The sequence below is a fragment of the Medicago sativa genome, chromosome 6 (assembly GCF_051527215.1).
Source record: "Medicago sativa cultivar Bolivia chromosome 6, Bolivia_mono, whole genome shotgun sequence".
Classification (NCBI taxonomy): Eukaryota; Viridiplantae; Streptophyta; class Magnoliopsida; order Fabales; family Fabaceae; genus Medicago; species Medicago sativa.
In genome coordinates this window covers 80,795,133-80,822,855 of record NC_140754.1, presented here as the reverse complement: position 1 = coordinate 80,822,855, position 27,723 = coordinate 80,795,133, and the positions used below count along the sequence as shown (strand labels likewise).

Genomic DNA, 27,723 nt, shown 5'->3' with positions numbered 1-27,723 from the left:
ACGTCTTGTTTACTCAGTGACATGCGGGTCCCTTACGGCTTGAATCGTTCTCATTACGAGAACCCCTTGTATCCCCCTGATGTGGATATCAAAAGACATGTCACCTACACATATTAGTCATAGTCTTGTCGTGCACATAAGTTAAACATAATCATGCATACATGTTTACCTCAGAACCTTAATCGATCCGATTAGCGGTAAATGTTCATACTTGTACATACTTATTCAAGGTGGAGAGATCAACTAATCAATCCATGGCTTAACTTACTTGCTAACTTATTCTTGCTCATGTGCGAAGAGATTATACTTCGCGTCTTACTTACATATGCTTTCATATTCCTATATTTGACATACTTAGGAATTCATGCTATCTTGCTAGTTCTCAACAACTATGTCGAGGCTCTACATTCATGCCCTTGCTTAATTCATCACTACCCGAACATATTGCATAACATATCACTCGTGCGTATCATTTATCAACAAGTATTGTTAACAATTTGCCATGCCTTTCCCTTGATTAAAATCTTGTTTGGAATTGTATTTTAAGCACTTGGAATTGAGGGGTTTCATAGTTTAAAAAGATACTGCAAGACCGAGCCTCGGATAGCCCTTGTTGGTTGCAAAACGAATTGACAACACATGCTGTGCAGTCAATTTCGCCTGGCCAAATTCTCTCCGCCATGGCGAAATTTTTCGCCATGGCGAGCTCAATGGCGAGCTACTCCAGAGAGCCCTGATCCCTAGCTCGCCATGGCGAGCTAAATTCCGCCTGGCGAACTGTAGCAGCCCAGAATTCTGCAGAAAACGTGATTTTGCATAAAAACCTCAATTCAAGTGTTCTAATTCATTCTAATCATCCAAAACATCATAAAAACAGCTTATAACTTGTGCATGGCATCAATTAACAATATTTGATCATAAATGGTACAAAAGGGGTACTAAACATAATACTTGGAACCTAGAATTTCATGTTAATCTTACATGACATAAACATAATCCCAAGGGTAGGATATCTATCTATGGAACTCACCTAAACAAATTCTTGTGACAGCTCCAAGTTCCAAGCTCAACAAGCCAAAACCCTAGCTTTTGATCAACATACTCCCTTTGCTCAACCCATCAATCCTGTTGATCTTTCTTGCAATCTAAGCACCATGATCCTTGCTTGCTCATCTCTATTCCAACCCCAAAACTTCCTTCACCAAAACCCTAGTTTCATGATTCTTTCCTTGTGATAATAGAGTTGAAAGAATAAGCTCAATATAAGCTTCTACTTGTTCACAAAACTTGGAAATACCATAACATAAGCTTAATCTTTGAGAGGAATAAGTTTTGGAAGTTTGATGAAGAGGAGAAGAGAGATAGAGGCGTGGGAGTAGAGAGAAGGAAGAGGAAAATTGTTTTCCAACATCTTAGAGAGAGAAAGAGAATAGAGAATGGGATATTTTGGTGCCCAACACAAATAAATATCCCTTCCATGTGACTTTACCATTTCGCCCTTGTTTAAGCGTATTTAATACGACACTGATACTTCATCCGTATTATGCTGACATTACATAATAAATATTCTCCATACTTATTTTCCTTGAATTAATTTCCTCTGGCTCAATCGACTAGTATTATTCTGATACTGACGGGCGGGATGTTACATAAGATATCACCGGTTTAAAAGGTTCAAACGTAATCAATGTTTGACACCCGAAAACCAAGATAAAACAGTTACGTTGACGAAATCATGCGTTACTTTCAAGCTAGATGCCAATTACTTTTCGAAACCCCGTCGCAGTCTTAGACTCATACTGAAATGGGCGACAACAACGATAACCGGCCACTGAAGGAATTCGATGTGCCCTCTGAGGAGAAGCCTCATACGAGCATTGTTCGCCCTACCATTGCGGCAAACATGCTTGCGGTTTTGCTTAGGCGGTTGTTGTTGTTGTCGTCTGATTATGTTTTTTGCTTTTTGTTTTTTCCTTTATGTTTCGAGGGTTTTGGCCTAATCCCCCTCTTGTATATTTTTTCCCCTTTTTTAATAAAATTTATTTGACCTTGGTGGCAGAGGATGGGGGTTCTCCGAGGTACCAACCTAGCTGGGATGTCGTTGCTTCCTTTTGATGCATGTCCATGCTCCTGGCTTAGCAAAGAAAAAAAAATAACTAAATTTAATCCCTAAAATCTCAAAAATATGTCAAAGTTACCTTCACTTTGCATAACAATTGACCCTTTAGTGCGTTTCGATGAGGTAATTGGAAAATTTTGAAGAATTTAGAATTTTAAGAAATTCAAATGATTCAATTAAATTGCCATCATTTTTAAATATTTTTGTTTGGATGCAGCAATAAAAAATTTAATTGTCATCATTTTTGGGCAACTTTTATAAATTATATTTTTTGGGCCAAAATTTGAAATTGAAATTAGGGGTCAATTTGTAAACTTTGAAAATTTTGAGGGGTCAATTTAGTAGTTTTGAAAAAAAAATTAGGGGTAAATTAGCAATTTTTTGGAGTCAATTTGGAAAATGTGAGGTCCAAAGTGAAAAAAGTTGAAAAATTATAAGAATGAGGAAATTTGAAATTTTTAGCTTTTAGGCGTCATTTGAAATTTTATAAATTTAACTTGAATAAAATACTTCATAAATTTCCATCATTTTGAAAATTCTTCAAATTATCATTCAAACAATGAAATTCACCTAAAATCATTTGAATTCATTCAAGACATTAAATTACTTCAAAACATTCCTCCAACCAAATACAATGTTATAATATTCTTTTGATCAGCTTGTGTTCAACACTATAAAGTGTATCAAATTAATCACTTGAGTTTCTACAAAAAGTTGAAAATAAAAATTTAGAATTTCTGATAACATTACCGAACCGTAAGTTTCTCTTTCTCATACTATTAAGGAAATATAATTTTATAAAATAATTCATAATTTATTCTGTGCATACAAACTTAATGGCATTTTTTAATTTGTTTGAAAATGAAAAAGTGTCTTATAACTTGAGACAGAAATTGTTCCAATACACTAAAATAGTCTCTAATTGTTTGAGAATTGAGACTAAGAGTAGTTTATATGCAATAGTCACACTTCTCAATTTAAAGATGCACATTTGGCATCACCAAATACCTTCTAAGGTGTCGGTGTTCGTGTGGCGCCTTCTTCGCAATAGGCTCCCAACCAAGGATAATTTGGTGCAGCGGAGGGTTCTCTCTCTTGAGGATGCAGTTTGTGTGTCTGGTTGTGGTAGTCAAGAAACAACAACACATTTATTTTTGGGTTGTGACGTCTTCGGTTCCCCTTGGTCACAGGTTTGGCTTTGGCTGGGTATTTCTATGGTTTCACCACGTGACATTCGTCAACATCTTACACAATTTATTAATATGCTTGGCTTGCATAGATCTACACATATGTTTTTTAGGATTATTTGGTTTGCCTCGGTTTGGATTCTTTGGAAGGAAAAGAATGATCGTGTGTTCAATAACACGGTATCGACACCTTTCAACCTCATTGATAAGGTTAAAATGACATCTTTTTTATGGTTAAAGTCAAAACAGACAACTTTTCCTTATAGCTATCATGACAGGTGGAAGAAACCGCTCCACTGTATGGGCATCCACTTGTAATTTTTGTCTGTTTTGTTGTTTTGGTGGTGCTTTGCTTTGATTAGCACTTTGTTCTTGTAAATAACTCTTGAGTGGTCTCCCCTTTGCACATCTTGTGCGGGGTAAACTACAATTGTTTATATTTATATACCATTTTTATTTGTTCAAAAAAAATGTTGTGCACTTGACGTTAAAATATAAGTAATATATATAACTTTTAAATAACAAATAAAATATTTATGATTTTAACAAGTGTTTAACTCAGGGACTCCTCAAAAAATCTAACAAATCAAAGACTAATTTTTTTTATTGATAAATAGTTTGACAAGAAAATAAAATAAAATAATTATAAAATAAATTGACTTATGACTTTCTAACCGCAAATTATAAAGTTCAAATTTCCATAAAAAATAGCTGTAAAAAGACCATTATTATTAATTCAATTTTTTAATTCCCTATTTTTTTAGAAAAAAAAAGTGTTTGACTTATGACATAAAGACAATTTTTCTTTTTAATACATTTCTTTAAATAGTGTTTGAAAATGTCTTCATACACTTGTTTCTTTTGCTATCTTTAAAGAACTTGACAAACATCGAAACTCACATACACAACTATTAACCTGGTTGGTTTAACGACGTATGTTGCAAACATGCATCTTAATGGATTACAATTGCAAAAAAAAAGAGCTCCGATTTCCGTGGTTTTTTGCTAAACTTGATGCCGCAAACACATGATATTATGAAATTCCAAATTCAAACCCGAGTAAAAGTGTTCAGTCTATCAATATCGCGTTGTTGAGACATATTGACTAACATTTGTTAGTAAATCCAAATTTATACCGAGTAAAAGTGTTCAGTCTATCAATATCGTATTGTCGGGACATGTTGACTTGAGATCGACACTTGTTGGTGAAAATGCAAATTGTACTACGCAATAAGGACAATATTTTCACGTAACGGAAAACGTCATCTTGTTAAAAAGCTTCCGTTTACTTTTCTTTCCAACCAACCTCATCATCTAACAACTCAACAACACTGACGAAAAAACTCTTTTCCCTTTTCTCACTACAATTTCATCTTTTCCTTCATTTTCTCACACTTTCTCGCATTTTCTCACACTTTCTCTTCTCACATGGCTTCAGAATCAACAACCGAAGAAGATAACAACAACAACAGCAACAAATCATGGGAACATATCCTCCGCCGTATGCTTCCCGCCGGCGCACCGTTACCCGACGAAGACCACCTCGATTACTCCATCGCCGTCGAATACGAAGGTCCTCCGGTTCCTTACGACGTTCCGAGAATCGATCCGGTTGAAATCAGTGCTTCTTCTTCTCCGATTCGTACTGCTTCGGTTCTCTCCGATCGCGGTCACCGTGGCGATGAGGCGAATTCATCGATTCCCGTTGCTATGCCGGTTTATTCACGGTTTTCTAGGTTTAGCCAAGTTCCGAATAACGGTTTCGGTTTCAACCGCGAAATTCGAAGTCCTGTTGATAGTCAAAGATCTTCTTCTGTTTCTAGAAGTCAATCTCAGTTTGATTCGCGTGATGTTGATCGGTTTGATTTCTCCGGTGAAGTTGCCGCCACCGCCACCGTCGACCGTCACTCCGTTTCTGTTTCCAGAACTCAATCTCAATTCGAAACCGATCGGTCTGATTTCTCCGGTGAAGTTGCCGCCGTTGATGGTGTCAACGGCAGCGACGACGGAAACGACGGTGAAAACGGCGAAGGTAGTTATGTTTCCGGTTCGTCACCGCCGGTACCGAATTCAGCTCCGGTACCGTCTCAAGTCGTTGAAGGAAAACGACCTACTGTAGTAACATTTAACGAACCTAGGGTTTATGATTCCGACGGCGGTGATAGCTATTCGTCGCCGCGATCGGTTGCGACTGAGCCGGTAGGATCACCGGCGGAGGCAAGGAAGAATTCGCTAGTGAAACGAGGTGTTTGTAGTAGGTGTGGGAATAAGAATAGGTTGAAAGAGAAAGAAGCGTGTTTGGTTTGTGATGCAAGGTATTGTAATAACTGTGTATTGAAGGCTATGGGTTCAATGCCGGAAGGGAGAAAGTGTGTGAGTTGTATTGGGAAAGCGATTGATGAGAGTAAGCGATCGAGTTTAGGGAAGTGTTCGAGGATGTTGAGTAGGGTTTGTAGTCCGTTGGAGATTAATCAGATTATGAGAGCTGAAAAAGAGTGTGCTGCGAATCAGTTGAGGCCGGAGCAGCTTGTTGTTAATGGTAGACAGTTGAGGCAGGAAGAGTTGGCTGAGATTTTGGGTTGTTCGATTCCTCCTCAGAAGTTGAAGCCGGGGAGGTATTGGTATGATAAGGATTCTGGACTCTGGGGCAAGGTAAAAATGAGAAAAATAACTAATTTTAGTGTTTGAATGTTTAGAAATAGCTAGATTTAGCGTTTAAAAATGGATTTGGATGTTTATGGAAATTGCTATTTTTGGATTATTTGTTTAATTGCTTAATTTGGAAGTGTTGGGTTTTCAGGAGGGAGAGAAGCCGGATAAGATAATAAGTTCAAAGCTTAATATTGGAGGGAAGCTTCAACAGGAAGCAAGCAATGGGAATACTAGAGTCTACATGAATGGCCGTGAAATAACAAAGATCGAGCTTAGAATGTTAAAGGTAAAATCTTGTTTCTCCTTGCGTTTTGACTTTTGGAGTCAATTTAGAATGGAATGTTTAAACATGCAGATTAATAGGTGTACTAGAAAAAGTTAGATAGTAACTTCTTTAATGTCCTTTTGTGAGTGTTTTCTATGCTAGGGCTTCCACTAGTGGTATGTGCAAATAAATAACATTATTGACTCAGTGTTTATTGTAGAGTTTTGCAATTTTTAGGAAATTTGCTGTCTTAGAAACACAAATGGATATACAGCTTTTTCCTCCTATATTGGATTATGGCTATTTCTGCTGCTAAGCATTTAGCTTTTGGACATGGTTTGTTTGTAGTTAAATTGTTGTCGAACACTAACGATGTTTTAAGCAAAAGGTAGTAAATGAGCTACTTAATACGTGCAGGGTAGAATATTATCAATGAAAATATTGCTTAGGTGTCTCATAGATTTGGTGTAAAATCGTCAACAATTCCCTTCAAGATTCTAGCATACATTAATTAACAATCGTATTTGTTGATGATCATATTTCTATCAGAAATATAGCTTAGGTATCTCTTAGATTTGGTATCCAGTGGATTCATTCATTCATTCATGGTTTTTATGACAGTATCAATTTTTTCTGTTATCTATTATGCACAAATTGCATCTGAAGTGTCTACCTTGACTTGGTAAACTTTCCTTTTTCTTTGTCTGCTGTTTATTTTTTCTTTAATGCATGTTTCCTCTTCTGCACATCTTTATATCTTTTGAAGAACATTTCTTTTCTTGGCAAAACTATGTAAGATCTTGGGAAGTTTGCCTTGAAAGAAAGATAGCAAGAACCTTTTTGTAGACAATCCTGCTCCTCTTTTTTGAATGCAGTTTGACAATGTTCAGCGAAAAAAATATTCAATCTTGTTATTCTTATTCATGAATATATAATTTCAATTCAATTAAAATTTGTAAGAATTTTTTTTTTTCAATTCAATTAAGTATCTAGCTGCGTTGGAAGTCTTCAAATTGCATCTTGTTTACCTGTTTGTAACTCATTGCACTCTTCATCATCGAATGATGTGTAACTTGTCTGTTTATCTGTTCAGCTAGCTAATGTTCAATGCCCGCGAGATACCCATTTCTGGGTTTATGATGACGGATCTTATGAGGAAGAAGGCCAAAATAATATCAAGGGCAACATATGGGGAAAGGTTCTCTCTTATCTGATAATAGTAGTTTATACCTGCTGTGTATTTTGAGTTTGAAAGTGTTTGTCTTGATTTGGTTTTTATTTTTTATACAATATTGGTTTGATTTATGGTAGGCAGGCGTCCACTCGTTTCATCTGTTCATTATTCTCTTTGCCTGTACCGTCTACTAATCCTCCTGGGGTCAGAGACAATCCAAGTAACTATTCAACAAGGTCAGTGCCTGAGTATTTGGACCATGCTAGAGTTCAAAAACTTTTGTTGTTTGGCATGGAAGGATCTGGAACAGCTACTCTCTTTAAGCAGGCATGTCTATTTCTCCTTTATATTACCCACCTTGTCTAATTATTGCTTGTATCATGCCTTCAATGTGGCTGGTTTGGAATCAATAACTTAGCTTTCCTTTTTGTGCCAATAAAGGACTTAGTGAGAGTCATAGTTTATTTGCCCAGTTCATTCATAGAGGAATTGAAGCTGTTGGACTCCTACTGATTATAGTTCCCAGTCAATAGACTATTTTCTAATGCTTTTAAATGTTGTTAGAATATATGAACATTATCGTATAATATTTTGATGGTATTTTTGAATAATCCATGGTAACTTATATTAAATATTAGGTATGATTTGGTAGTTAGGTTAGAACGTGACAGATGTTTGATGTATATTAAAAGCATAGCAAAATACAAAGGTTGAAACAGTGTTACATTTTGATTCCTCCCCGTGGAATCAAATAAGTTGTTCTGTTCCATTTTATTCTCGTGCCTAACGCTACTTTCGGATTGGTTCCTGATATATATTTGTTTCCTTATTTGATTAACATTAAGATTCTAGTAGTATTGTATATTAGTGTTCTGTCCTTTTTAATAACATCCATTATATCAGTTGATGTAGTGGCTTGGTGCTTTAGGCGGGAAAACATGGGGGTTGGAGTGACAAGGAGATCATCAATTCCACTCCCCCTACACTAACAAAATATCAAATGACAACTAACATTTTCTATTTAAGAAAAAATATAACACCTACTATATTATTCACATCAAGCTATCAATTTTAAATATGATTGTATTAGTAATAGTTCTATGCATGAATGTCGTGTGTGCTTTCCACAATCATAAAATGTGCCAATGCATGCTCATAGCATATGATTGCAAATATGCATACTCTTAAATGTATATGTAGATGTGTAGAAGTTTTTGTTCTAAAAAAAGATGTGTAGAAGTTTTATTTTATCTTGTTTCAATATTTCGAATGCGTGTGCTTTGCTTTTAAATTTTGGATGATGAAGATAGGACTTTCCCCTCTTTTTCCTGTTTAGTTACTTTTTTTTTTGTTGTGCATATTTTGGATGGTTGTTTCCTGTGTACGTGGCATAGGAATTTCTTTTATTTGAAAACTGGATGATTAGAATTTACATGGTTTCTGATAGAGACCTGAGTATGAGGGGATAAGGAAAAGGGCTATTATGTAATGGAGATTATGACAAGGTTATATGGTAAATAAAGAGTGGTTTATATGATAAGGTTATATGGTAAATAAAGAGTGGTTTAGGATGCTGAGTTTTCAAGTTTGTTATGCTTTAGTATAAATAATGAGGTGGGTGAATGGTAGTAGGTATACTAGAATATTGTGGGAACCATTAGAGGTGTGTTATTTGAACAACCATTTGTGAGACAACTTTTGGGACAACCATCAATTTACAAAGAAAAATAGGTATTAAACCGGAAACCAAAACAATAGAGAGAAAGTAAGTATGAAAGAGAAAGTTGTCACAAAAGTTGTCACAAAATGGTTGTACAAATAACATTTCTCTTTTACTTTCTTCATCAATCAAATATATTCTATTTTTCATTATTTATCTATTTCTCTTTGTTAACTTCTGTTTCTGAATTTCGGGTTACCATCAGTTTTTAATGCCAATTTCCCTTTAACATCTTGCAAATTTTTTTTTTTAATAATTCTATTTGGTGTTTATCCTATAGCTGGTATCAATTGCTCTCATGGTTTTAATTTTACCATCCATATCCTTGGAACAGGCCAAGTTTTTATACGGGAACAAGTTTTCTGCAGAAGAGTCGCAAAACATCAAACTCATGATTCAAAGCAGTATGTACAGGTATCTCAGCATTCTGCTTGAAGGAAGAGAGCAGTTTGAAGAGGAAGCTCTGGCAGAGAAAGAATCTACTTCATTAGAAGTTGAAGGATCTGGACCTGGTATGACTTTACTTTTCTTCCCTTTCTTTATTTTCTGTGATGGCGCGTGCTGTTTCACTTAAGTTAAAGTGTCACTGACTCAATGCTACTTCGTTTATGGCTCACCGTTTCTCTTTAAGTCGATGGTTCTATGTTATTGCATTTGTTTTCAATCTCAATCTCAATTTACTAAATAATGGTTTACATTTGTTCTGTACGTTTCTTGGGTGTTTTAAATCAAACCGTTAGTACTCTTGGGTCATTGTTATACAGATGTTTAACTTCATCAAATTTAACTTTAGTTCACTCTTTGTATCCTGTTCGACAATAATGAACATTTATTCATAATAAAGACAATCCAAACTTATAATTGATAACAGCAATAACACCAAGTTTTATCTCACATTCTCACTAGACGGTTTGACAGCATTGATCAATATTTACAGAACCATTGAGCTCTATCAAAAACCAATTTTTCAATAAAATCGTTGGGACTGATATCCTTTTCATTAGTTACTTTATATCTTGGTTGGAGTCCTAAATGTTTGGTAAAGTCTGTTTTGTGAGTAAATCTAATTAATTCTGCAATACATTTAGCAGAAACAGCAAATGATGAAAACAAACCATGCATTTACTCGATCAATCAAAGATTCAAGCATTTTTCTGACTGGTTGCTGGATATTATGGCTACGGGAGATTTGGAGGCTTTCTTTCCTGCTGCTACACGTGAGTATGCTCCAATGGTGGACGAGATATGGAAAGATCCTGCTGTTCAGGAAACATATAAGCGAAGAGAGGAATTGCATAATCTTCCTGATGTTGCTAAATATTTCTTAGATCGGGTATGTTGCTATCATTTCATTTTTTCTATGTTATCTTGAGAAGTATTTGGTGTGGGTTTGTCTTCTATATTTACTTTCACCTGTGGATATGAACTATTAATCTTACTAATATTACAACTAAAACATCATTTTGCCCTTTCCATTCTGGAGTAAATTCAATGCAGCAGGACTTGGTGCTTTCTGTAGTTATTATTTTACCTCTATTCCTCATTAATTTTGTTACATTGGGAATAGCTAAAATATTCAAATATATGCAGTAGTTGCATTGCAACTTATCTGGTTACATAAAGAAACCTTAGTAGTAAAAAAAGGTGTATTCTGAGGAGCTTGAATCTATTTTGTGAGGAAACCAATTTTTCCTTTAAAATGGACTTAAAAAGTGGCCATTTATTATCAATTAAAAGAAAATAATTTAGAGGGATTGATGAGTCAAATATGTTAACTCTTTAGAATAAATGAATTAACTTCTTCTGGACTTAACTGTTGATTGTGTACTGGCCTGTTCTATCTAAGTCACCTGTAAATTGGGTTTATTGTTTGATTGTATTCATTTAAACATTTACTAAATAAATTGGCAGCACATTTAACTAATTGGGGAAGTTTTTAGTTTCATTACATGATATTATTTTTTATATGAAATTATAGTGGAATGTATGCACAGCTACAAATTTGTGCTAAATATTGACATTATGTTTAGAAGAAGAAAAAGTACAATGCGCATGGATACAGCCCTATAGTGTAACCTTTTATTTGAAGTTTAAAATGGGTAATTGCAATCAGATTCAACCTCAAGAGCAGAGGTCCATAAACACCTAGCCGTCACATAAGTTAAAGCTCACTGGAAGCCTTGACAGATATATTATTGTTTAAAACATTTATAAATTTGTCAAGATTCACTTATACAACTCAGGATCTAAATAAATGTTGCATGTTTGCACTTAGACATTGCTATTGTTAGAGCGATTTTATCACGGTGTTTCATTTTATTCCACTCAAAGATTTTTTTACCTTGTCAGGATATGTTAGTATTAACACATATTATACTTCCCAATTGTATAAACTATTTACCATTTGAGTAAATATTTATTGAGAACTTTCTCAAGTTTGCATTTGATTTTACTTGTAATTTAGCAATAAAACTTAAATATATTAAACTTACTTTCCATTATTGGATGGTTTACGTATGTTCTTTGATCGTTTTCGATTAGCCCTTACCCTATTTAATCAGATATCTATGAAACATTAAACCATATTGAGGAAAAGAAAGTTTGTGGAAACTTTAATGGCTTCCATATTAGCCTATTAGGTATTAACATTTAAATCATCATAACAAACGATTGCGAGCAAATGTTATTAGTTGATATGGTACGTTATTTATGATTTATGAGCTCTGTCTATCATGTCGACAAGTAATTATGTACTTCCATCTTTTAATGAGCCACAGATCTCTATAAAATGTAGAAATTAGTTGTTCAAAGTATGTGTTAGATACCCAGCTTGGGCCTCAGCCGAACAAGTGAGTTGGATAGGGAATTACTTACATTTGCCGAGGTGCACGGTTTGTTAGATGAGGAACCATATTTTAGGGAGAGGGCGTGGTATATCATTATTGGTTAGAACCTATCAGGTTTGGGCAGAGAGAGAATTATCTCTTCTCTGAAGGAGCTGCGCCCTGGGGTATACATGGAGTTTTCCTTTCTGTACTATATCTTTTTTCCATTCAATAATACAATTTCTCTTTATCTTTAATTTGGTATGTCTAATACATGTTTAAGAAGGTTCATGGGCGTGTTCAAGTCAAGTTAGTAATTGTTAGACATGCAGAAATGCTTAATAACCTGTTAGGCCCACTATTATTTAGAGGCCCATTATTAATCAGGGGAGGGGAGGTACATGTGGTTGGTTGAATTGAAGGAGAGAGAGTCACCATCTTGTAAGGAGCTAGGTCCATTCCATAGCAGTTTGGTTACTTTCATCTTTTACTAGTACATATTTCAGATCACAGGGAAGGGGGACTCATCCTTTGTTTAGAGTTAATTTCAATACAGCTTGTGTTGGTCCTTTCTTTAATTTTGTGGTTCCGATTATAACCAGACAATGGATATAGATTAATATTATATTACTATCTTGGAAAACCTACAATTGGGTAGATATCCTCTACCCGTCAATGTTACGATGTTTGCTTACTTCACTATGGATTGAAGATTTAGAACACAACCTTCAAAAGAATATATGAAAAATACTTGATAAAGTTGAAAATCATGATATTGATTTATATTACTCAAACCCTATTGCTTGGTCCATCTAAAATTTGGCTTGTACAATATAAAATAATTTATGTTTATCTTGTGCTTTTTCTGATATTAAAATATTCCTAGGTTGAATGTGATTGGATTTTTCTAACTTCAAATATGATATGTTTCTGTTTTATTGTTGTCATTTGTCTATTGCAATCATTTCAAAAATGTGCTGTAAATATAATAGTTTTTGTTTCGTGTTCTAAACACTTGTGAAACACTTGTGATCCTGCGCAGGCAATCGAAATATCAAGCAACGAGTATGAGCCCTCTGATAAGGATATATTGTATGCAGAAGGAGTTACACAAAGCAATGGTCTTGCTTTCATGGAATTTTCATTTGATGATAGGAGTCCTATGTCTGAGATATACAGTGAGAATTTAAATAACCCAGCTCCCCAAACCAAGTAAATCTTCTCTTCCATTTCATTTTGTCTTGTTTTGTTTAAACTTCTGAAAAAATGTTCTTAACTCCGTAGCTTTGTCGTTGGCTCAGATATCAACTTATTCGCATAAATTCGAAGGGACTGCGTGATGGCTGCAAATGGTTGGAAATGTTTGAAGATGTGAGGGCAGTCATTTTTTGTGTTGCCCTGAGTGACTACGACCAAATGTGGCCCACTAGCACCGGCAAGCTTCAGAACAAATTACTAGCAAGCCGAGATCTTTTCGAGAGTCTGGTGAGGCATCCTTGTTTTAAGGATACCCCTTTTGTGCTTTTGCTAAATAAGTATGATGCATTTGAAGACAAGATAAACAAAGCTCCTCTGTCAACTTGTGAGTGGTTTTCGGATTTCGCTCCAGTGAGGCCCCATCACAACAATCATGTACTAGCACACCAAGCATATTACTATATAGCTGTAAGATTCAAGGAGCTTTATTATTCCTTAACTGGCCAAAAGTTATTTGTGGGGCAAACTCGTGGTCGCGACCGTGTCTCGGTTGACGAGGCATTCAAATACATTAGGGAAATCATCAAATGGGAGGACGAGAAGGATGAACTGTATGAAATCAATCCTGAAGAATCATTTTACAGTACAGAGATGAGTTCTGCTTTCATCAGACAGGAATGAATTCCCAACATTTGATAACCCTTGAGACAAGATACAAAATGACGAGCAAGGAGTCTCGCCGCTCCACAGAATTTGTCGAAGCATTGCATTTATGAAGAACTGAGAGGTCATTTGGCTGGCCTATGTGAAATGTTTTGTTTTTGGTCTCTTGGGATCTTTCTGATCAGGTTCATAATTATTTTTTCCCCCATGTTAAATAAGCTAATTTGCTTGAGAGGTTGTAAATTCAGAGGTGATTTGTTGTCTGTACAGCTTATATATTGATAAGTGAGCAGCTTAAATTGAAAAAAAATTAATTATATTTGCTTTACCCGTTAACCTGCCATTATTATTTAATTGAGATAAGGTACTACCTGCATCTCTTTTTTTTTTTTTTTTGAAGAAGCTAAAATGGAATATATTATCAACACAAAATGACTTTCCTAGCACAAGGTTAGCAAAGGAAAAAACAAAAAATCTGTACAAAAGTTACAAACCGGTGAAAGAAAAAACAACAAAAAGAGCAAACGAAAGTAATAACAACTAATTGTAGCTCAACATAGCGAGGGGACTAAGCCACCAACTATGGTAATCAAAAGAGAAAAGAACACATTTCTCCTTTAACCACGAAAAGGAAAGAGACTTTATTTTGTCCACTATACGCATAATCGAGCAATCTTTGTCTTTGAAAATTCTGTTATTTCTTTCTTTACATATTTCTCAAACTGTAGCTGTAACACCCCGTTTTCCCAACGTAAAAATTTCATAAATAAATTAGAGTTTTTCAACTTTAAACGGAATGCTACACTTCTTAAAAATTCATAAACTGAATAAATAACAATTTATTCTTCAAAATCATTTAACATAAGTAATTCAAAACTTCGCAGCGGAAATTAGTTCAACAATAAAAATAATCTTTGGCACGCAGGCCTCAACATAAAAATCTCATAAGTCTTGTTCAACATTTATTCATAAAAATCCATAAGTAATACGTAAGGAACAGAAAGTAAAGACATAATCCCATCCCGTTACGTATCAGAGCACCTAAGACACACTTGTGAGGAGTCCACTCACGACCGCAACTAATCCTGGTTACCTGCAAGTTACCCATACGAAGAGCAACATTTCCAAGCAGAGGGGTGAGATTTCTCAAACAATAATATAAAGCATATAAATCATGTAAAGTACATTCAACAACTTAAACATCCTATAATTCATTAATCATATCTAGCAACTTAAACTTCCTTAACTAGTATCATTATCCTTCCTACATTAGTCATATACTTCATATTATATCATCATATAAATATCATCACATATCTACAAATATTAGTCATAAGCATTATCATATATCCTTTTAATCATAGCATCTTAATCATAGACATAAACAACATCATATAACATCAAGTACTAATCATAACCATCTCATAACATTATATATCAACCATAAACATAATCACAAACAATCCATCTTAAATATAATCACGAGGAATCATCATACATCATCATTAGTAAACGTATAACATCTTATCATATTCACATATCAGCATATCATAAATCACATAGCATCTTATCATAACAACTTCATATTCAACCATCATAAACAAATCATAATCAACATCATCATCAATCCTAAACAACATCATCGTCAAACATGAACAACATCATCGTCAAACATCATCATCAAAATCAAACATCATCATCAAACATGAACAACATCATCGTCAAACATCATCATCATTAAATCATAATTAAATATAAGTTATGACGACTCTACAATGCAACAACAACTTCAACAACAACTTAGACAACTTCAAAAACAACTTAGACAACTTCAACATGCATGTGGTACCACCAGGGCATTAAGCCCCCTTCGCTAAGGTCATATTTGGACCTGTCGGGCATTAAGCCCCCATCGCTAAGGTCATAAAGAACCTGTCGGGCATTAAGCCCCCTTCGCTAAGGCCATAAAGAACCTGTCGGGCATTAAGCCCCCATCTCTGACTATGCAACGACACAACTTTATGTTGGAACAAAATGTGTTTAACAATGAACATTAAAGGGTTTTGATGATAACAAGGTATTAAAAATTGTAAATTGGACTAGCTAATATTTGTTCAAGTGTACAGGACCATAATTATAAAGTTACATCATCATTGGTTCTGAATGAGCAAATAAAGAGCTATGGAAACAACAAAAATTTGAAGCTTGGACGCTCCTGAAGGCAACTTGCTACTGAAGAGAAAAAGCGCTCCTGAAGTCAAGCTGCTCCTGAAGAAATAGCGCTCCTGAAGTAAGCTGCTCCTGAAGAATAGTGCTTCTGAAGACAAGAGGTCCAGAAGCCACATCATCAGAAGCTGCGTCATCAGAAGCTGCAGAAGTCATATCATCAGAAGCTGCATCATCAGAAGCTGCCTCATCAGAAGCCATTTCACCAGAAGCTGAATATCAACTGGATTTGCAAAGAATCAAGAATTGAAGAATTATCAATGCAAAAGCTGTCTATTGGATTCGAAAACACAAACAAAGGATTAGTGGAGTTTGCAACGGTCATTTCAAAGGTGTTTGAAGGCGTGTGTTTGCAATTTGGACGAAAGCGTTGACATTGTACTTTGTACGAATTGTACAACCACGTTCTCCACTACTCTGTTTTGTGTCCGCGCTACAGGACAAGAAAACAGCTCCAGAATACGGTTTCGCCTGCATAGATGTTCCTTTGGATAAGGAATGGAATTTGTTCTTCATAGGACAACAGCCAAATCAGGCAAAAGATTATTGGTGAAAGATCAAGCTTCAACAACGACTCTTTGGTGTGCTGGCAATTTCACAACGTCTCTCTCACACCTCTATATAAAGGAGTGAAGACCTAGAGAATTGGTAATGCAAGAACGCTAAACGAAAGACTCACAAGTACCAAACCTCTGCTGAAATTGTTCTGCATTCACTTAGAATTTCTGTGTCTCAAAGTCATATCTTAGAAATTCTTAAGTTCATTGAGTCTGTATCTGATTTGTATTGTGAGCACCTCTGATTGTATATCAAGTGTTCAACCTTAAACAATTTTCTGTGTAATTTTGTTTAGTTAGGAAGTCTCTTGCAGTTGTGCTTGAGCAGGAAGTCTCTTGATTGTGTTCTTGAGCAAAGGAAGTCTCTAGCTTGTGTGCTTGAGCAAAGGAAGTCTCTTGCTTGTGTGCTTGAGCATTTGTAATCAGATATTACTCATAGTGAAATCTCCTTGGAAGTGCAAGGGGGACTGGACTACTTCCGGATTGTGGAAGGAACCAGTATAATTGCTTTGTGTCGTTCTTCTTCTCTCTCTCTGTTTTATTCCGCTGCATTTAGATTCTGATTATCACTTCAGAAGCTGTCTCACCTAGCTTCTGATCAGTGTGTTCAGTTTTTAGGAGAAACGAAGAATTTTTCAAAACACAATTCAACCCCCCTTCTTGTGTTTTTCTCACCTTCAATTGGTATCTAGAGCCTTGGTCTGTTGTGTAACACTTAACCGTGCAACAGTCAAAGATCTGAGAAAAACATGTCTACTCCTACTCCTACTGGTCCTGGTGATACTAGCTATAAACATGTCTCACATGATTATAGTGATAGTAAGAAAACCAGTATTGGAAAAGTTCCAAAGTTCAATGGAGATGCTGAAGAGTTCTCTTGGTGGAAGACCAACTTTTACAGTTACATCATGAGCCTAGATGAAGAATTATGGGATATTCTGGAAGATGGTGTTGGTGATTTAGTCCTTGATGAAGAAGGAGCTGCTGTGGATAGAAAGAAACATACTCCAGAACTGAGGAAACTTTACAAGAAGCATCATATTATCAGAGGAGCTCTTGTCACTGCCATACCCAAAGCAGAATACATGAAGATGAGTGACAAATCCACTGCTAAAGCTATGTTTGCTTCTCTCTGTTCAAATTATGAAGGGAGCAAGAAGGTCAAAGAAGCAAAGGCTCTCCTGCTTGTACATCAGTATGAGTTATTCAAAATGAAGGATGATGAAACTATTGAGGAGATGTACTCAAGGTTTCAAACCTTAGTTTCTGGTCTACAGATTCTAAAGAAGAGCTATGTTGCTTCTGATCATGTAAGCAAGATACTCAGAAGCTTACCTGCCAGATGGAGACCAAAAGTGACTGCCATTGAGGAAGCTAAAGATTTAAACACTTTAAGTGTCGAAGATCTTGTTAGTTCTCTCAAAGTTCATGAGTTAAGTCTTAATGAACATGAGTCTACTAAGAAGAGTAAATCAATAGCTCTTCCATCCAAAGGCAAGTCATCAAAAGCTCTCAAAGTGGTTGAATCTGAAGAGGAAGAACAGTCAAGTTCAGACTCTGAACCAGATGCTGCAGAAATGGCCATGCTCTCAAACAGACTTCAATATCTGGCCAAGAAGAACAGAAAGTTTCTCTCCAGAAGGGGTAACTCCAGAAGCTCAAGGAAAGAAGATCAGAAGGGATGCTTCAACTGTAAGAAGCCAGGTCACTTCATTGCTGAATGCCCTGATCTTCAAAGAGAAAAGTCAAAGGACAAGTCAAAGAGGTCTACATTCAAACCAAGCAAATTCAAGAAGCAGATTAAGCAGAGTTTAATGGCAACCTGGGATGATTTGGGTAGTGAATCTGGATCTGATAAAGAGGAAGCTGATGAAGATGCGAAGGTAGCTGTTGGGTTGGTAGCAACAGCAACTTCAGAAGCTGGGTCAGATTCAGACTCTGAAGATGAAAACGAGGTATATTCCAAAATTCCCAGAGATGAACTTGTTGAGTCACTTAAAGAACTTCTTACACATTTTGAAGTAAGAACCAATGAGTTGAAGGATTTAAAAGAAAAATATGCTGATTTGGTACAACAGCAAAAATCAACTTTATTGGATCTGAAAGCTTCTGAACAAGGACTTAGGGGCTTTGACTTCATGTGTAAAACATATGAAGATCAGCTCAGGTTCTTATGTCAGAAGCTACAAGAAAAGTGTAATGAAAAACCTTTAAGTAACCATGAAATTGCTCTTGAAGATTTTATTATATCTGGCATTGACAGAAGCAGAGTGGCTTCTATGATTTATAGCATTTACAAGAACAATGGCAGAGGAATTGGTTTTCCAGAAGTGAAACTGGAGAAAACCAATCTAAAGTCTTGTTGTGAATGCATCAAGGAAGGTCCGAAAACATTCTTTGTACCAGAAGGGGCTGAGTTGGAAACTGTTGTTCAATCAGAACCTGAAGCTTCTAGTTCTAAGGCTAAGATTACTTCAAAGCCAAAGAACTCTAAGTCAAAGGCTATGATCAAATCTGATTCCAAAACTTCAAAGGTTAGGATCCTGAAAAGATCAGAACCTATTCCTCAGAGTCTGGTGAAACCAAAATCTGGGGTTCTGAAGTCTAAGTTTCAGAAGAAGACAGTTACTGCTTCTGAAGTACCAAAACCTAAGGTGATGGTTAATCAGAAGCAACCCAACTCACAACACAAGGTACAAGAAGTGAAGAGTAAAGCCTTAAGTACTAACCTTCCAGGACCCATAGAACAATGGGTACCTAAATCTAAAAATGTCAATGATGCAGGTATGTCTAAGAGCAGTGCCAAAGCAAAGATCATGGTACCTAGACAGTGGTTGCTCAAGACACATGACAGGAGACAAGTCCATGTTCCTCAGCCTAACAATGAAAGAGGGAGGAAATGTGAAATTTGGAGGCAACCAGTCAGGCAAGATCATAGGTACAGGAACTATTGGTAACTCCTCTACCTCAATTAATAATGTATGGTTGGTAGATGGTCTTGAACATAACCTTTTGAGCATTAGTCAATTTTGTGATAATGGTTATGATGTGCTTTTTGAAAAACCCAACTGTACAGTAATCAACAAGGAAGACAAATCCATTGTGTTCAAAGGAAAGAGAGTTGACAATGTCTATAAAATCAATTTTTCTGAACTGGCTGATCAGAAGGTGATGTGCCTACTATCAGTGAATGATAAGAAATGGATGTGGCACAGAAGGTTGGGACATGCTAACTGGAGGTTAATCTCTAAGCTTAGTAAGTTACAACTTGTGAAAGGGCTACCAGACATTGACTATTATTCAGATGCACTCTGTGGTGCATGTCAGAGAGGGAAAATTGTGAAATCATCTTTTAAAACAAAAGATATTGTTTCAACCTCAAGACCTTTAGAATTACTCCATATTGATTTATTTGGACCAGTAAGTACTGCATCCTTATATGGAAGTAGATATGGATTAGTCATTGTTGATGATTACAGCAGATGGACTTGGGTGAAATTCATAAAGAGTAAAGATGTTGCGTGTGATGTATTCAGTAGCTTCTGCACTCAAATTCAATCTGAAAAAGAATCAAAAATTTTGAAAGTCAGAAGTGATCATGGTGGAGAATTTGAAAATGAGCCATTTGAAGCTTTTTGTGAAAAACATGGAATTTTCCATGAATTCTCTTCTCCTAGAACACCACAACAAAATGGGGTTGTAGAGAGAAAGAATAGAACTTTACAAGAAATGGCCAGAACCATGATTCATGAAAACAATTTACCAAAACATTTTTGGGCAGAAGCAGTGAATACAGCATGCTATGTTCAAAACAGGATCTATATTAGACCTATTTTGGAGAAAACAGCATATGAACTCTTTAAAGGAAGAAAACCCAATATCTCTTACTTTCATCAATTTGGATGTACATGTTACATTCTGAACAACAAGCTCTACCTAAAGAAATTTGATGCCAACGCCCAAAGAGGAATCTTTTTAGGTTACTCTGAAAGGTCAAAGGCATACAGGGTGTATAATTCAGAAACACTCTGTGTTGAAGAATCTATGCACGTTAAATTTGATGACAAAGAGCTTGAAGATAAAACTTCAAAGCAAGGTGAAAGTTTTGCAGAGATACAGGTTCCTGAAGCTACTCCAGAACCTGATCAGATAGCTGAGTCTGAAGATAGTCCAGAAGCTGAACCCACATCAGAAGCACAAGATGAAGCTGCTTCTGATGAAGCACAAGATGACTCACATCAAGAAGATCCTCCCAGAAACACATTCAAACACAAGTCTTCACATCCTGAAGAGCTAATCATTGGAAACATAGATAGTCCAAGAAGAACAAGATCACATTTCAGACAAGAAGAGTCAATGATTGGACTAATCTCAATGATTGAACCTACAACAGTTGATGAAGCACTTTCAGATGATGGATGGATCCTAGCTATGCAAGAAGAGTTGAATCAATTTCAAAGAAATGATGTGTGGGATCTGGTACCCAAACCTCAGCACAAGAACATTATTGGAACAAAATGGGTATTCAGAAACAAGCTGAATGAGCAAGGTGAAGTAACAAGAAACAAAGCCAGACTTGTTGCACAAGGGTATAGTCAACAAGAAGGCATTGATTACACTGAAACGTTTGCTCCAGTTGCAAGATTGGAAGCAATCAGGTTACTTCTTTCCTATGCAGTTAATCATGGCATAATATTATATCAGATGGATGTCAAGAGTGCATTTCTCAATGGTGTCATAGAAGAAGAAGTGTATGTTAAGCAACCTCCTGGATTTGAGGATATTAAATATCCTGACCATGTTTTTAAATTGAAGAAATCACTATATGGCTTGAAACAAGCTCCCAGAGCTTGGTATGATAGACTAAGTAATTTCTTAATCAAAAATGATTTTAAGAGAGGACAGGTTGACACTACACTCTTCAGAAGGACCCTTGGGAAAGATATTCTTGTTGTGCAAATATATGTTGATGATATAATATTTGGTTCTACTAATGCATCTCTTTGCAAGGAATTTTCTGAGTTAATGCAGGATGAATTTGAAATGAGCATGATGGGAGAGCTGAAGTTCTTCCTTGGCATTCAAATCAATCAATGCAAAGATGGAGTCTATGTTCATCAATCAAAGTACACAAAGGAGCTTCTGAAGAAGTTCAAACTTGAAGATTGTAAAGTGATGAACACTCCAATGCATCCTACGTGCAACCTGAGCAAAGAAGATGAAGGAACTAAAGTAGATCAGAAGCTGTATAGAGGTATGATTGGTTCTTTGTTATACCTCACTGCATCTAGGCCAGATATTTTATTCAGTGTATGCTTGTGTGCAAGATTCCAATCAGATCCTAGAGAATCTCATATGACTTCTGTCAAGAGAATCTTCAGGTATTTGAAAGGAACAACTAATCTTGGACTCCTTTATAGGAAATCCTTAGATTATAAGCTAATTGGATTCTGTGATGCTGATTATGCTGGTGATAGGATTGAAAGAAAGTCAACCAGTGGCAACTGTCAATTTCTGGGTGATAATCTTATATCCTGGGCTAGCAAAAGACAAACAACTATTGCTATGTCTACAGCAGAAGCAGAATACATTTCAGCTGCAAGTTGTTGTACACAACTACTCTGGATGAAACATCAGTTGGAAGATTATCAGATGACTGCTAACAGTATTCCCATTTATTGTGATAATACTGCTGCTATTTGTTTGTCTAAAAATCCAATTTTGCATTCAAGAGCGAAGCACATTGAAATCAAACACCATTTTATCAGAGATTATGTTCAAAAAGGAATTTTAGATATACAATTCATTGATACTGAAAATCAATGGGCTGATATATTTACTAAGCCTTTAACTGTTGAAAGATTTGATTTTATAAAGAAAAATTTGAACATGCACTTTGTATCTAATTAAATGCTTGCTTGCTCCTGAATAGGATTTTAGGTTCTGAAGTTAGTTCAGAAGCAGTAGTCCATCAGAAGCTCTTTATTGAGGTTCTGAGGAAAACTCGCTTCTGATGATGACGTCAGCATCTGAAGTCCAGAAGCTGGATTTGTTGCTTCTGAATAGTTGAATTAGTGGAAACGTTGGAAGTTACCTTTTAAAAAGTAACTTCTGGCCCACTAACTTGGTAGTTACTCTGTGAACTTCTTACGTGGCCTGTATGTGTTGGTGTATAACTAAAAAGGGCAATGATGATTTAAAAGCTTTGAAAGTACTTTTCACGCGCCCCCAATTTTGTCATTAATGTTATGTTTGTTTGTCTCTTTTGAATTGCAATCGTTTTACTTTTAACACTTTGTCAATTCACACACTACTCACTCACAACAAACACATTTGCTCTCAAACCTCTTGCGAAGTAAGCGCATTTCTCTCAACCTTAGAACCCTAAAATCTTCATCTTCTTCAAATCTTCGTAAATCATCAAATGGCATCATCAAGCTCAAAAGTTTCAGAATCTACATCAAACAAGCAAAGCGTATCAGAATCTGGGTCCATCTACAAAAAGAAGACTATGGATATTCCATGGGAATCCTTAATAGTTCAAGTAGAGTCACCGGTGGATTTTGCTTCACTCAAGAAGTATGAAGTAAACATGGAAGGTTTGATAGAAACTCAGATGATGTCTGAGTATTTCAAGATGCTAAATGGGCCAACATATGTGAACTTGGTCAAGGACTTTTGGTTAAAAGCTGAAGTGTACAATGAAAAGCCTGCAAAAGTCGTAAGCAAACAAGCGGGGTCAAAGAAAGGGAAAATGGTCATGGATATGAATCCTACATCATTTGATAGCTTAGAAATAAGGTCTGAAGTGATGGGCATTCCTATAACCATCACTGAGGACGTTATAGCTAAAGCTTGTAGGATGCATGCAGAGGGAAGATTCCAAGAAATAGTCAGGAAGGAAGATGTCCTGCTAAAAAGTTACTACAACTCTCTTCTGGGTGGGAAGAAAGATGCCAAGCCTTCAGAGATGAAGATTCACAACAGAATGTTGGTGAAATTCAGTAATGATTGCTTCTTTCAAAGAGCAGGAGGGTCTGACCAACCCAACAACCAACAGAAGCTAGCAATTTATTTCATGACCAATCTTGAAAAGATAAACTTCCCCAGATATGTAATGGATCATCTCTGCTGGGCCATAAACGAAAGCACTACAAGAGGAAGAAAACAAGTACCCTATGGAAGATTGCTTTCTGAAATCTTTCATCAAGGAAGGGTGCTGGAGTTCTTAAAAAGGACAAGGAGTGCTTCTGATAAATGTTTCGAAGTTTCTACTGCTGAAAGGACTATCAGTAGCAGGAGCTTATGCTCTATGAAGTTCATCAAAGAAGCCCCTAAAGATGAAAAGTGGTTAGAGATGACAACTGCTGAAACTGAGATAATCAGGGACTTTCCTCCCATCTTTAAGGAAAGTGACTCTGATTTCCTAGTTCAATCAGTAGCTGAGTACGTCTTGGAGGAAGATGCGAGGTCTCAGGAGGAAGCTGCTCTTGCTAAAGGGAAAGGCAAGAAGGCCAAGGCAGTTGCTGTGTCAGAAGCTGCTGTTTCTGAGGCACCTGAAGGGAAAAGGGCCAGAACTAGTTCTGAATCAGAAGCTGCTCCTACTAAAGGAAAGAAGGCCAGAACTAGTACTGAGTCAGAAGCTGCTAAACCTGTTTTTATCAAGGAAAAAGGAAAGATGCAGAAGGTTGGTGCTGCTTCTATTCCACAGAAGAGGAGAAAAGGTAAGGCAGACTTGGTAATCACTCAAGAGCAGCTGGATGAAGCTCTTGAAGAAATAGAGAAAGAGGAGGTTGATCCCAAGCTGAAGAAGAAGAAGGCTCCCCTTCAACTTGTGAGTCCTATGGTTGAGATGACTCGAATAAGGAAAAGGATGGCAGATGAACGGGCTGCTGATCTTATATCAGAAAGAAAGGATCAAAAAGCTCAATACATTCATCAAAGAGATGAAAAGCTCAAGGCTTTGGGATTGGAGGACTGTGATAGGTTCTACAAAGATAAACTGGCTGAAGTAAGAGCCATTGCTGGTAAACCTACTGAAGACAATGAGGAAGACGATATGATGCTCGTCTTTGAAAATGCTCCAGAAGAGGGAACTTCAGAAGCAGTTTCTCAATCTGCTGATCCACAGAAGATCACTTCTGAAGCTGACCCTGCAGATCAGGTAATCCAGATTCCAGTCACCTCTATCCCCTCTTCACCCTCTTCACCATCAGCACCTGAACAAATAGAAGACACTTCTGTCTTAGACAATCTTGCTCTCCACTACTCAGGTGAATTACCCATAGACAAAACTTCAGAAAAGGCCTCTGAAGCAACTCCAGAAGCAGCTGCTTCTGAAAATGTTGTTTCAGAAAACCCCCATCAACAAACACCTGAACCACAAAAACCCACATCACCCCCACAATCACCAACAACTACCATTGACCCTCAACTCAACACTCAAACATCATCTTCACCACAACAACCACCAACTGAAACTGAGTTTCAACCTTTACCTGAACACTCTCCAGAACCAACTTCCATGGACGTTGACATCTCTCTAGTCAATGTTCAAGCCTCAACCTCCACCACACACTTTGCCTCTGACCAGCCTTCATCTTCAAACACACAAACACACTTTACCATTCCAGTTCCTAACCCTGTTCAAGATTTGGAAATCAGTGATTCTGATCTTGAAATCCTTGAACAATCACCCTCAAACATCCTGGAATCTGGATATATTACTTCTGAGCTTCTGACAATCCTTAGTCAATTGCATAATCTTGTGGATCAACGAAGGACAATTGATCTCACAAGTGCATATGAAGACTCCTGGGCATCACTTCAGAACCGGGCAACTGAGCTAATTGAAAGCTTAAGGGCTAAGTGCATCAGAAGCAAGGAAGCTTCTGTCAGGAAGTTAATGGAGCATCTGAATCAGAGTCTCAGAGTAAGAAGTTCTACACTGCTCCTGGCAAACCAGCCTTTCTTCTCAGAAACGGACTACTTGACCAGAGAAGCCAGGTTGTGTAAGCTTCTGAAGAAACAGATGGCACAGCAGCAGCAAGAAGCCAGAGAAAGGGAACAAGCTCTTCTCCAGAGGCAACAACAGCTTGAAGAAATGTTGCAGAAGAAAATTGAAGAAATGGAGGAGATGAAGAAACAACAACAAACCAACCCTTAGTTGCACACCTTAGTGTTATCTTTTGTTTGTTGTTTGTTTTATATTCTTAGTCCTTGTTTCTGAAACCATCTTGTTCTACTTTTCTATGCTTTTGAATGCTTACTGCTTCTGACTGTTTAGCTGCTTCTGACAATTGATATACATGTTCATATATTTTGCTCTGACTTATTTAGCTCACTTTCTTTTATACTCTCTCCTGTTTGAGTTTTTCTCATATCTTTTTGTCTTTTATGCTTAAATTTATTTTAATTTTTTTTGATAATGACAAAAGGGGGAGTATATGTGACAAGTATTTAAAGGCTCTGAGCCCCATTAATGGCATTTGAAATTTTTGAAAACCTTCTATCATTTTTTTACCTTATTGGTATAAGCTATGAACGAACGAAGGAGTATCAAAATTCAAGTAAAATTAATTGAACCATTCTTCTTATCTATAAGTTAATTCTTTCAATGATTCAATTTTGTTTTTAAGCTCTGATAATATTATTGCGCGAAAAATGAATTTAATTAACCTGGATAGAACTTAGGGGGAGCTTACAAACCTCACCTTAAAGACTATCAGACTCAGGGGGAGTTTGAGCTTACAAACCTCAGATTCTGAGCTTACAAACCTCAGAACCCCAAAGTCAACTTGTTAATTAGATTAACAACAATTGATCAATTTTAAATACTTTTGTTTGTCATCATCAAAAAGGGGGAGATTGTTGGAACAAAATGTGTTTAACAATGAACCTTAAAGGGTTTTGATGATAACAAGGTATTAAAAATTGTAAATTGGACTAGCTAATATTTGTTCAAGTGTACAGGACCATAATTATAAAGTTACATCATCATTGGTTCTGAATGAGCAAATAAAGAGCTATGGAAACAACAAAAATTTGAAGCTTGGACGCTCCTGAAGGCAACTTGCTACTGAAGAGAAAAAGCGCTCCTGAAGTCAAGCTGCTCCTGAAGAAATAGCGCTCCTGAAGTAAGCTGCTCCTGAAGAATAGTGCTTCTGAAGACAAGAGGTCCAGAAGCCACATCATCAGAAGCTGCGTCATCAGAAGCTGCAGAAGTCATATCATCAGAAGCTGCATCATCAGAAGCTGCCTCATCAGAAGCCATTTCACCAGAAGCTGAATATCAACTGGATTTGCAAAGAATCAAGAATTGAAGAATTATCAATGCAAAAGCTGTCTATTGGATTCGAAAACACAAACAAAGGATTAGTGGAGTTTGCAACGGTCATTTCAAAGGTGTTTGAAGGCGTGTGTTTGCAATTTGGACGAAAGCGTTGACATTGTACTTTGTACGAATTGTACAACCACGTTCTCCACTACTCTGTTTTGTGTCCGCGCTACAGGACAAGAAAACAGCTCCAGAATACGGTTTCGCCTGCATAGATGTTCCTTTGGATAAGGAATGGATTTCAAATTTGTTCTTCATAGGACAACAGCCAAATCAGGCAAAAGATTATTGGTGAAAGATCAAGCTTCAACAACGACTCTTTGGTGTGCTGGCAATTTCACAACGTCTCTCTCACACCTCTATATAAAGGAGTGAAGACCTAGAGAATTGGTAATGCAAGAACGCTAAACGAAAGACTCACAAGTACCAAACCTCTGCTGAAATTGTTCTGCATTCACTTAGAATTTCTGTGTCTCAAAGTCATATCTTAGAAATTCTTAAGTTCATTGAGTCTGTATCTGATTTGTATTGTGAGCACCTCTGATTGTATATCAAGTGTTCAACCTTAAACAATTTTCTGTGTAATTTTGTTTAGTTAGGAAGTCTCTTGCAGTTGTGCTTGAGCAGGAAGTCTCTTGATTGTGTTCTTGAGCAAAGGAAGTCTCTAGCTTGTGTGCTTGAGCAAAGGAAGTCTCTTGCTTGTGTGCTTGAGCATTTGTAATCAGATATTACTCATAGTGAAATCTCCTTGGAAGTGCAAGGGGGACTGGACTACTTCCGGATTGTGGAAGGAACCAGTATA

The 27,723-nt window shown here is 36.6% G+C and overlaps 1 protein-coding gene across 3 annotated transcripts; it reads left to right on the top strand.

Moving 5' to 3' along the window:
- Positions 1-4,609: 4,609 nt before the first annotated feature.
- LOC146917286 (extra-large guanine nucleotide-binding protein 3-like) lies at positions 4,610-14,138 on the top strand. 3 transcript variants are annotated; one of them, XM_085719098.1, is made up of 8 exons: positions 4,610-5,958; positions 6,107-6,244; positions 7,317-7,421; positions 7,539-7,724; positions 9,452-9,629; positions 10,215-10,450; positions 12,985-13,154; positions 13,244-14,138. In XM_085719098.1, exons 1-8 carry the CDS (start codon positions 4,735-4,737, stop codon positions 13,818-13,820), a joined length of 2,814 nt encoding a protein of 937 aa, XP_085575224.1. In that variant the 5' UTR covers positions 4,610-4,734; the 3' UTR covers positions 13,821-14,138. The 3 variants fall into 3 exon arrangements, with proteins under 3 accessions (XP_085575224.1, XP_085575223.1, XP_085575222.1); XM_085719097.1 differs by having other exon boundaries at positions 10,209-10,450; XM_085719096.1 differs by having other exon boundaries at positions 10,206-10,450.
- Positions 14,139-27,723: the final 13,585 nt, after the last annotated feature.

Coding starts and splice junctions, on each gene's coding strand:
- LOC146917286 (XM_085719096.1), top strand. CDS start 4,735: ATGGCTTCAGAATCAACAACCGAAGAAGATAACAACAACAACAGCAAC. Junction 5,959..6,106: donor ATTCTGGACTCTGGGGCAAG/GTAAAAATGAGA, acceptor TTGGGTTTTCAG/GAGGGAGAGAAGCCGGATAA. Junction 6,245..7,316: donor TCGAGCTTAGAATGTTAAAG/GTAAAATCTTGT, acceptor TTATCTGTTCAG/CTAGCTAATGTTCAATGCCC.